The sequence below is a fragment of the Pygoscelis adeliae genome, unplaced genomic scaffold (assembly GCF_000699105.1).
Source record: "Pygoscelis adeliae isolate BGI_AS28 unplaced genomic scaffold, ASM69910v1 Scaffold314, whole genome shotgun sequence".
Taxonomy (NCBI): domain Eukaryota; kingdom Metazoa; phylum Chordata; class Aves; order Sphenisciformes; family Spheniscidae; genus Pygoscelis; species Pygoscelis adeliae.
In genome coordinates, this window is record NW_008824668.1 from 744,346 (window position 1) to 756,378 (window position 12,033).

The window sequence follows — 12,033 nt, forward strand, 5'->3', positions numbered from 1 at the left end:
GAGTCTCCCGGGCTCCCGCTCGCTCTGGCGCCTCAGGCACTCCGACTCCAGCTTGGCCACCATGTCCAGCACCCGCACGGGCTCGCTCTGCTGCTGCTCGCCGCTGCCGCAAGGTCCCCTCTCCGCATGCACCTCGCACGCCCCGGCGGCGGAGAAAGGGTCTGAGCTGGGAAGCGCGCCTTTAGGCTGAGCGCTCAGCCTCGTAGTAGGAGCAGGCGTGCAGGTTTTAGCACAGTCTACCAGTAAAGCGCTTGCTCGCTGCTCCAGAAAGGCTACCATCTCTATCACCGAGAGGGACCGGCCCGGGAACACACCCTCACCGTTGTCGTTCACGTAATGCACCGAACAGTGCTCGATGCCGCAGGCAAAAGGCTCCGGCTGGGAGCACCTGGCGTTCGCCTCCCTCATTCTTTCCAGTTGAATTTTGGCTTTTTTAAGATCTACTGATTTTTTCCTGCGTTTAGCTGTTCTTCCGTCGATATCCCACGTGCTTTTAATTTTCATAGAGCCTAGCCGGTTGCTGCTGCTGCACTGCTGGGCTGCAAAGAACGCGATCTTCTCCTTTGTATTGCCAGGTTTCACTACAGCCCAGACATCCAGAGGCCCTTCCCCTTCTTCTCCCTGGTGGATCGTTGCGGGCAGGGCGTTCTTCTTTTCCCTCGCACTCGGACCATCCGCCGGACCTTTCCCATTCATATTGCACATAGTATTTGGATAAATAATCCCCAGAAGCTTTCGAGATGGAGTGACGAGGGAGGGTTTTGGGAAAACGCTCAGTTTGGTGCAGTTGTTGGCGTATTTTTCTTCTTGTGCTGACCTCTGATGGCTCAGAGGTGGGCCTCTCAGGGAATCCTGGCTTATTTCTGGAGATCGCTCTTTCTTCTGTAACTTGAGATATGGCTTTAAGTGCATACCAGAAACCCTAGAAAAACAGAAAGGGAAGAAGTTATAGTTGCAAAATAAGCCTGCCTGGACTTAGAGAAGGTGGCCCAGAGCAGGCACCGGTATGCCTCCTACTCTACGTCAAGCAGCCCACACCTCAAAAGGAACCACATGAGAAAGGAAAAGCAGCAACCAAGGCTGCAACATCCACTCTTGGAGAACTTCTAGCGATCGGATTATGATCTGAAGGATAGCAGAGATCTTCCCGTTAGAGAAGTCTGTTTCCAGGGAGTTGCAAGGAGAAATCCTAACGTTTAAGTTACATCCGTTGTGCAAACACAGCTAGAGGTTCATTCTAGAGTTAGAGCCATCCTTCCGTCCGTCCATTTCTTAATCCAGTTGTAAGGTACGCGTGGGTCAAAGGGTTTATCTTGACATTAGCTACCAGAGAGATATAAATATATATATATGCGCTCTTTTCAGAGGATAAAGTACAGTTAAAAGCTGAAAAGGGCAATTAGCAAATGTAATGATATTCATCAGAGATCCCAGCAGACATCTCCTCTTCTAATACCACCCAAAATGAAGCCCATCCTTTAGTATATCAATAATGGCAAATTTGGTGTACTCTCCCATAGGGTCCTTATGCTATACATCAGATGGCCCCCCCCCAAAAAGTGACACGCGCATCACGTACGGCCGAAGAGAACCACTTCCAAGGACGCGTTTTCATGGTTAAGAACTTAAGAGCTGTGAAGGGAGACGCTTGGATGCTGCTGGCATTACAGGAGGAGCACCACTCCTGTGACAGTCCCAGGCACTCGACTCCTCCCTCTCCGTTACACCCTTGCAGGAATCTTCAATTCAAAGCTCAAAACACGCAAAAGCCCAGGGCACTGCCACATAGGATGCAATTATCAGGAGACTTTCAGGCTCTTCTCCCAGGAGTATCCCATAAGCATATTACAGAACTAACTATAGATTGTGTTTCCATGGTAATCTTTGAATTGTTACATTAAAAGGCCTCTTTTTTGAAACGGGAATAATCCGTGCTTGCTAGTTTAAGAACAGCAGGTTCAATGCCACATTTATCATGAGCTGATACGGACACATTCAGACGCTGACAGCCACCACCAAAAGAGTTGCTTTAGTATTGCGTTTCTAGCCTAAAAACAGCTTTTAATTAAAAACCTCAAGCCAAAAAATCTATCGAGTCGGACAAAGTTATATTTGTAACACCTGCAGTTAAGGCAGGCGATAGGTTTTTATCGGGCAAGTGCAGCCAGAGTCCAGCTGTGCTCTCCCCTGCCCTGCCGCAGCGCCGTCAGGACACACACCTACCTCGAGACGCCCTCGCGGATGCTACGCAGGGTACCCGTGGGGTCGGCACACGAGGAGGGGGGCACCTGGCTCACCCACCCCTTGAGCAGACCCGCCCAGAGCGCACGGGATGGCTCTAAGAGGGAAGTCCTAACAGCAGATGCTGACCAAGAACGCACACGGACCTGCCGTACGAGCAACCTGGAGCGCAGCTTGGTGACCTTCCAGGCAGCCCTGCCCCACGGGTTAGCCAGGGCTGTAGACCCTCCAGGGTAACCGACGGCAGAACGGAGAGCTGAGCCAGCGAGCACCAGAGTCAGCCGAGGGGAGGCTTTGGAAGCAAGATGCTCCACTTTGCCCTGCTAACACAACACGAGGGCAACTTTGGACATGAGGAAAAATGTCTTTACTGAAAGAGTGGTTAAACATTGGAACAGGCTGCCCAGGGAAGCGGTTGAGTCCCCATCCCTGGAAGTATTTAAAAGACGTGTAGATGAGGCGCTGAGGGACATGGTTTAGTGGGCGTGGTGGTGTTGGGTCGACGGTTGGACTCGATGATCTTGGAGGTCTCTTCCAACCTTAATGATTCTGTGATTCTATGATAACTGTGTTATCATGTAACCACCTGTGCCTGTCCAAGGCAGAGGAAACCTCCTGCATCATTAGCAGCCGCACTGCTTAACCGTCGCTCTCCCTTGAGATTTTGGTTCCTCCTTCTGGCCCTAGTGGTGAGCAGCAAGGGGATGGGTGACAAGTGCGGGCAGAGAGGTTTTGGGGAGGTACATCAAGAGGAAGGGCTTGGTTCACCTTTCTACGAGTGTGCATAAAACCCAGGGGACCCCTTCGGTCCTGTGCAGTGCTTTGAAGGCCAGGAGGCAGACACTGCAAAGGATGCTGTCACGTTCTCTCCCCTCCTGATTTTATAGGAAGATCATCACCTCTCTCTTGCGACCAGACAGAGCCAAAACCATCTGCACTTCACCTACGGACTGTGGGGCTAAGAGAGCTCCCATTACTGTATATACGCCTGCCTAGTCCCTGGGTTAATTCTCTCCCCATGCCTCTACGTGCAAATTCCAGCTCTTGTTGGAATTGGGTCACCTCCCAATTTAGTCTCCTCTGCAAAATGCAACCGAGCTGTTTTGTTTGCCTTCTCAGTTGGATGCTAAAAACTAAAGTAATCTGATAAAAATAGAACTTCAGGGTGCTGAAACAGATGAATAAAAGCGAATGGGAAATCACGGCTGCTGTAGTTTGCTTCGGCCTCATTTTCCATAGGGTCTGCCTCATCTTGGTGGCACTGTATAGCCAAAGCAGGGTCAGGCCACCAACGCGCTCGGGCCAGAGCCCAGCCCAGAAAAGCAGCAGGTGAACCACTGCAGCAAGCTGCTGCGGAGAACGGTGCCTGCAGCCCTCCCTTCCCCATCCAGACGGGCATTTTGGAGCAGTGCTTTTCAGACTGGAGAGAGAAAAGCTCCGATGGCTGCCCGCCACCGTACCCTGGGGAGAAGAGGTGAATACAATTAGATACACGACTTTCATGAGATTTCAACGTGCGGCTAGGAGCAGCAGATCAAATTTCATTCAGGAGTTTTTATGCCAGGGTGTTTGAAAGATGAGCCGAACGTGTTTTTAGAAGGCTTTCTTCAAGCAGTTTTCAGGAATCCAGCAGGACAATCGGTTCAACACCCTTCATTAAGAGAAGCTGCAAACGAAGGGGAGACCAGGTATTACACGAATGAAAACAGGACCAAACTGGTTACCCCAACGTGCTTAGACGACGTGTTTAGCCAGCAAAGTTGGTTCAGCTGCTCCCAGCTATTTCTGGTCTATGGAGAAAGACAAAGGGTAGAGTTATGCCTCACCTATTACAGATTTCTCGTTTAAGGTTTTATTTCCTCCTGTGTTTCAGTTAGTCTCTGGCTCAGCCAACAATACCATTTAAGGTTGAAAAGTTATAATTTACATAACAAAATTATGCCTTAGTCAGAAGTTTTACTGCCAGAATAATTGCCTCATTTGAATTCAGCATTCAGGTCATTGCACTGTTTTAACGGATCCAGGTTTAAAGAAAACCTTCATTTAATAACTTCAGACAGCTATAAGGAGCACTGCTCACTCCACCTGACCAGCTGAATCGCAGTGCCACCTGCCTCCCAGTTTTCGGGCAGCAGGGAAGAGAGCTTCCATTTTACAAGGGATGTTAGTAATGGACCTTACCCGAAAGCGTCACTTGGAAAAAACAAGCCCCCACCCCCCACGCAGGCTTTGCTGGGAACACTAAGAACAACAAACTTTTAGGCAAACATCGCTTCTTCCCCACACATCAGCAGCACATTTCATTTCTAGCTCCTAGAATTAGAGCAAGGCTTCCCAGCAGAAATTGCTTTGAAGATGAACCAGAGCCCAGTCCCCACCCACAGACTACCTTATTTCTGCAACATTTCAGTGCTGGCAAGCAGAGCATTGTGGCAGCTGCAGGTAAGTTTTTAAATATTTAAAAACACCAAAAATAGTTGTTAAAAGATAAAGTCACTGACAATTCCCTATGATACTTCATTCCAGAATAATTCTGTTTGCTTTCCTCCACCCTTTAAGTTATCAAGCTTTCTAATTTTATCTTTAGAGGCAATGACTCTTCAGAAGTTCACGGAGCAAGCATAAAAGGTTTTCAGTCCCAAACGTGCAGTTTTGAATTGCTGATAAGAGAGAATTCTGCCAGGAATGATCAGCACTGAAACAACTCGCAGTGCTGCCTTTATACTGTTATTCCATCCTTAAGCTGATGAAATCAAAGGGCCAGTTTTTCTATTTCTAATCAGCCGTGTCTGAAAAACAGGATACTTACGCTTCTGGAATGGCACTGCTGTTTTTACAAGTCGTAACTACAGCTTGTTTCCACTACAGTTTTATCAAGTTAGTTACTACACAGGATTGATATAGAAATATATGCCTTTATACATGCGCAGACACGCATGCGCCCTTCCTCTCCCTACTGAAGGGAAGGCCCATAAGCTACCATGCCAAGGTGGCCAGAATCTTTCCGCATCCTTTTGTATTTATGTATCTTCTAAATCACAGCAGCCTAAAAAAAAAATCTGCTTTAGTGGAAGCTCCAGAGTTGGGAGGAAAAACTGGTAGAAAAGGCTCAATTTTCACAACTCCTTTCTAAGGTCCTCAGAGAGCCCAGATGCCCCTCGCTGCACCTGGGTCAGGGACTCTCACGATGCCCTGTGAAGCCAAAAGATTTCCTCTGGCCAGCAAGAACAACAACAACAAAGTGTAATCTGCTCAAACAGCATATTCACGCTGCAAGTTTTCTGGGCAAAGCACCGGAAGGTTTTATTAAGGTGAAAATTTCAATCAAACCCCCAAAGTTTCCTGTGGATTTCTTTTTGTAAACACTAACTCCAGTCGACAGAAGTTCCTAGCGTTGCTGACTGCGCATGCAGTGCCAACTACAACTCTGAAAAAACCCTCAGGACATACTAACACAAGGCAAAAGCCACACACACAAAAAAAAAAAAGAGGAAAAAAAAGAAAAAACCCAACAACAATAAAAACCCACAGCAAGCCTAACCTCTGGCGAGGCATTTCTCTTCCCTGGCATCCCGTTTCTCTGTCTGTAGAGCTTAGCTCCTCTGTAAAGGACACTGACAATTATGAAGGACTGAGTACTGAACGCAAGTTAAACTATGGTCAACCACTTGTTATTTCTGGAAGGGCTTGGTGGGTCCTTTGGGCTCAATCTCCAGTACCATTTCCATCCCCTTTGCACTGCCGGGGCAAGGCAAAGCAGACGGAGAGCTGCTTCAAAGGCATTCCACGGATTCTGCCGGGGCGGGAAAGTCCCAGCCGAGCAGCCGGGATGGAAGACGCTCTGCTACTCACTGGAGCTTGTTCTGGCACGTGGCAAGTGTCCAAGCTCGGAGAAAGGCGGGTTGGGAAGCACCCTGCTCCAGACCAGGGGCGGGTTCGACTTCAGCAGCTGCGGAGGCATTCGATTTCTAGAAAACCCACTCCCTCGCAGCAGTAACTTCGTATGAAAGCAACCGCTCCTGACCCACCTCCCAACGCCTGCGAAACTGCCTCTTGCATCAATCGGCGAGCAAGCGAGGATTATCGCGAGCTTTGAAGGTAAACAGAAGGTATCTGACTGCTGAAGCAGCGCTCTCCGCTTGAGCGGCCAGCCCGGGGGGAAGCGGGAGCAAGCCGAACACGTGGGGCAGAGCTGGCCCAAAAGACCTGAGGAGCTGAATGCAAAGTAGGCGCCTAACTCTTAACCTTGGATCCCCCACCGCTTGTTCGCCCACGTCAGGTGTTCAAATAACCCGACTCTGGGGGAGACGACACACAGGAGCAACCATAAAATCCGTCATCTTCACCAAGCAGAGGTTTTCAGGTGACAGATTGCACGCCCAAGCCCAACACGCACAGCCTACTCCAGTCTGAGGGCTCCCACCCGTTAGTAAGTTTTGAACACGTTGTAAAGTAAACACACACACACATATATGCCCTTCAGCATAAAGCACAGTAGCCTCAGCTGCTACTTTCTGAATTTTACACAGGAAGAAGTGCCATTGCTTTGCCAGTCTTTTGTATTAAAGCACTTACCGTGAAGCGAGTGACGTAGAAGCAATTCTTTGTTGAGCCTGAGGAAGCTCAAACCCATGCTCCCTGCTTCCCAACCGTACTATAGATGACACGGGGATGACATAAAGCAGAACGGAATAAAATAAACCGAAAGATTTGGTACTCAAGGTTATAAGCTCCAGAAACACGTAGCTCAAAGATGATGGGATAGCACACATGCCTGTGGTGGAACAGGCTAAGATGAGAAGAAATCGCTGAAGGACAGTAAGAAAAAAAAGTGGTGGTTTCATAGGGCTTCTGCTGAAAGCTGCCCAGAGCAGCACAGATAAATGATAAAACATTTCCAGAAGGAAACGTTATCTTTCTTGATTTAACATTTGTTTTCTAATTTATTAACTGCAAGAGGACTGAGACCTTTCTTAATACCATGGCGCAACAAATTCCTTCAAACAGTTAACGAACCAACAAAGCGATGCTCTTTAGTCTTCATTTTTCTGCGTACATAACGAGAACACATGAAAGGTTGTAGAAATTAACCTTGGACCACACTATCGTTGAGAGACTCCGGGTTCAAAAGAAAGAATAAGCAAAAGTAGATCTGAAGGCAAGTCATCAGGTTGTTCTTTTGAAACTCGAGACCGAAAGGAACTGGTTCACGAAGTCGGCTGCACTGCGGTGCAGAGGATTTCAGTGCAGACAGCACAACCCAGCAGGCATTCTCCAGAAGTCAAAAGGTGTTTTCGTTATTAAGAACACATCTCAAACAAGAACAGAAGAAACTCCAACCGAAGACGTTCCTTCTTCGGGAAGGATACAAGAAGCAGACACAGGTTTCAAGTCACCAGGTCACACCACTTGGAAACTTGTATCTTAGAGATCAAAAAGTCTAGGAATAAACGTGAGAACTGGTGCAGTGTTAAGTCACTGCAAAGATATTTTAAAACAAAGAAATAGTAAAAGGTTCTTCAGTTTGTGAGAAAGGACAGGGAGAGAAACAGGGCTGCAAGCAAGGCCAGGGCAGAGATTAAGAGTACTCTAGGTACAGCACAAAATACCAAATTTGACTTTGCATCATGTTTAAAGAGGGGTGGTAAGGGTGATCATGAGGGCAAAAGCCCAGGGGTTAGTTTGAACAAGAACATTGGCAGGGGGAGAGTTAGAAAGCTTCATGAAAATTGCGAGGATTGGCTCATCTCAGTTTTAGAATCCAAAATAGATAGGCTCATGAACTGCAGACCAAGAAGCAGGATTTATAAACCTTCTGAAAGGCAACAATACGAGTTAATAAAACACGTGGCACGTTGGAGGTGGCACTGCAGGGGAGAAAGAGAAGGAAGGGAGATCGCAGCCTCCCCAGCCCTGGTAGTCTGACTTCAATATAAAGGTGCTTTGCAAGCAAAGAGGATTAAGGCGACACAAAGGGGGAAGAGGGAATAGTTCAATATGCCAGACTAACCTGAAGGTCCTCAAAAAAGTGATCTGTTTAGACAAATGTACTACATCTTACTCACGCGGACTTCAGCAGTCACGAGGAGATTTACCGGTTAAGACAGATTGGCAGAGGAATGGGAAAACGGAAAAGGAGCTGGCTTAGCAGCAGACAGCCCCAGGTGATGCTGAATACGAAAACACCAGCCTGGAAACAAAAGACATGCCTCGGGAATCAGCCTTGGGAACATCTGATTCTGTTAGGAATGACCTCAGCACAAATACTACAGGTGCACCCACAGAAACGAAGGCATTTCCAAAACAGCAGAGGCACAAAGCACCGAGTAACAGAAATTGAGGAGAGTTTTGAAATACAGATGGGTGAGGCACCGGCTAGCTGAACACCAAGAAGTTCTGGAGGCAACTAAGAAAGGTGCACTGGCCACCACAGACACATCCATGGAACAGAGGTAAGCGGAGGTGGTTCTGTGATACATTCGAGGCAGCAGTGAAAAGCCCTCCTGCCAGACCTGCTCTGGAGTGCAGCATACACTTTTTGCCATGACTCGGAGGAGATTCATCCACGCCGAGAACGACGACGACAGTTGTTATTCAAGAAGCTACTAGATAACAACTGGGGTCACTTAGCACAGCAAAACCACAGGTGAGGGTATACAACCACATTTTACAGAATACAGCAAAGGAGGTAAACTACTGAAAATAAGAAGCGGTCCTTATGCAAAAGAGAAAAAAAAGGAACACAAGCTCGAACAAGTATACAAGCTGGCATGAATGTTCAGTCTGGGAATCCAAAGAAGGTTCCTAATTGCACAGCTAGATCTGTCATCTTCAGTAATGGCTTAATCTACAGGAGGAGAGAAGAAAAGATGTAATTGTTTTTAGGCTGGACTAAGTTTACAAAAAGGATTATGAGATACTGCTTGGGAAAGCAAGGAGCCGGGTGACCCAGGAAGCCTTTTCCAGTGCTAAATTACCATGAGACTAACATAGCGAGTCTATGCTGTCTACACAACCACAAAGAACAAAGGTTAAAGTTTGCTTTAAACCCACACAGCTTTTGGAAACCAGAAAGCTGGCTCTCTTCCTCCGGATTGAGGAAGTTTAAGAGTCTTGGTTTCAGAAAGAGAAAAGAAAAAAAAAAGATACATATATTTTCAAGTAGCTTGAACTCAAACAAACTGGCATGTTCTTGCATTTGCATAAGGACAAGTTGTTCTGTATGGTGTTCCCATAACGAGACACAGTGAGAGGCGTTCACTTAATTGTCACATAAGCACAAGTGTTTGAAATAAATCGTGCATGACTTCTTATTAAGAGACACAGGAGAGTGAGCAATACAAAAATCTGAGCTTAAACTAATCTAATTACTTACTCCATAGTAAGACAAACCACGACGATAGCCAGTATTTCCACTTGCTTTAAACTGACTGCATGTTTTAAAGCCTACTATGACAAGCCATTCTCCAATTTTTACTTCAAAGCCGTGTTCCCAAATTAATTTACAGCTGTTGCAAAAAACCCAAAGATTTCTCCATGTACAATACCAGCTGTAGTGAATCTGTAGTTGTCATTATCAAATAAAAATGTCAAAGAACATTTCTGCCTTTAAGCCATTACAACATTTCACTTAAACACTATCCGAAAGTAAGAATTTAGACCAACCATTTGAGTGACACAAGACAACAGGAAAGTAAGGAGAAGGCTACATCGGTGCTAAATACTGAACACTACAGGCAGACCAGCCGGTCTGTTCATACCGTTTGACTTGATGGAAGGTGGAGGATGTGGAATTCAGCGGTTCCCTGTGGAGGCCAGCTCTGCAGGAACTCTTCATCGTAACTACCTCTCCAGCTAAGGCACGCCGTCACAGCCAGTCCATCCTGGGTTACGCGCAAGGCTCCCCCATCAGCTTTCCTTGCCCCACACAGAGCTTCACCGTGTCTCTCCCACCTAGAAACTGAACAAACAAGAGGTACATAAGAAGATCATGTTTGAGTACAGCAGCGATTGAAGCACAGATGATCAGGACAAGGACTCTTTCCTGAGAGAGAGAAAAATATATATTCGCACACATATATGCATATATATATATGAAATTATATATATAAATATAAAAGAACTTAACATCATGCCATTATTGCAGCTGGAGTTTCTGAACACCATTAAAATACCAATTAACACGTGTGTCCCCCCCCAACAGCCTGTCTGCACATGCAACACTTTCACCTTATATACGACTGCAGCGCTACCTTGGCACCTCCCATGGAACATGCTGCCTTCTGAGCTCCACGCAAACAGGACGCACAAGATCTTTCTGCTTGTTAGCACCGCATCAAGCTTTGAAGGGAAATCGCTGCTAGCAGCAAGATTTGACGCTGCCAGGAGTTACGTTAGCGTTCTAATCAAAACAACGTGGCGGATTTCACAAAAGGACAAAAACCATGCCACCATGCAGCCTCCAAGCCTTGTGAAAACTGCCCCGTCTTTGCATCACACACAGATAAGACAGCAGATTTCACCAAAACAAAACTGTTCTGCAGTATCTCCCCTTCGCACTAGGTTGCTGCCTTCTACGCCTTGTCCTTGGAGTAGACACTATTACCAGCGCTTTAACGTACTTCGATGGTGAAAGAACAACCACCTTCGAGTTGGGACATAGAAGGAAAGGGCGACACAGCAAAAGAGCCCTGGAAAGACTCAAACACTCAAGCCTGAGTTGCCAGCAGATTGTTTTAAAGATCATTTGCTTCCTCGCTAGAGGGCCACGCACAATGATGCCGTTAATAAAGGAATGCCATTTGAAGATGCTAACTCGAGAGCTGTGGCCCCAGGGGATTTAGTGCAGCAGGTTGTTCTCTCCTTTTCAGCAGCTTTGCCCAGTGCTCCTACCGCTGCCCTATTCCTACAGCGGCATTTCCCCAGTGCAGCCCGGCAGAGGCACTCGCTGGAGGTTCGTCCTTGCTGGCAGCCGAGCTCTCGCAGGGACGGAGCCTCTCGCGTCACCCCTTTCGCAACGCCTGCCAGAGAAAAAACTCCCACGGAAAAGAGCACCTACCTATGCACGGCTCAAGTTAATCAGTGCTTGACAAATACGGTTTACAACTCAAGGCTGCCGCTAAACACTCCTGGCCTGGAAAACCCGCTCTAACTTGGTAGCCACACTTGCCGAGAAAGCGATGAAGGATGACTTTCCAGGCAGGGAAAACAGAAACCGCTTTCGATCCATCTGACCTGATGTCTGCTATAGCAATTTCACGATTCCTCTGGCGATGGTGAATGAGAGGTTAATCATTTGCCTACACTTGAGTAAGCAGGAGCCTAAAATAATATATAAAATATTATATAAACACATTCCGGTCTTCATGAAGAAATCTTTGCTGAGCTCTACACAAGGCAAACACACACGTTGGATGGAGAAGACGGAGGAGGCATGGCGCTGGCAGAGCTGGAGGATGAGAGTATGCCCTCCACCCCACGAACTCAGAAAGACAAGGAGTTAGGCTGCCGTGGTTAACAGCAGCAGAAATCGAAGCTTTGTAGTTAAACGCCATTTTCATCAGACTGCCCGGAGCCTACAACAAGGATCTACCTGCAAGAGTGAAACCTAGGCACAAAAATCAGCCATTTCTGATGTTTTGTGGGCTGTACAATACATATTCACAAACAGTAATTCAGCGAAAAAAGCATATGCCTAGTGCTTTATGAAAAATCAAAAGTTAAACACAAAATCATTACGTTCCCATGAACCATCAGTAAGAGGCACTGAAATTCTGACTTCTATCCAAGCTT

At 47.0% G+C, this 12,033-nt stretch overlaps 1 protein-coding gene across 1 annotated transcript in view; it reads right to left on the reverse strand.

The window, feature by feature from the left end:
• FBXO34 (F-box protein 34) overlaps positions 1-12,033 on the reverse strand; it is a 25,923-nt gene that overhangs the window by 1,965 nt on the left and 11,925 nt on the right. Inside the window, exons 3-4 of the mRNA XM_009322913.1 lie at positions 10,002-10,201; positions 1-922 (exon numbers count right to left, since the gene is read on the reverse strand). The exon at positions 1-922 is cut by the window's left edge and continues 1,965 nt beyond it. Coding sequence (XP_009321188.1) covers positions 1-922; positions 10,002-10,078 — 999 coding nt within the window. The 5' untranslated portion in view covers positions 10,079-10,201. The remainder of the gene's footprint in view (positions 923-10,001; positions 10,202-12,033) is intronic.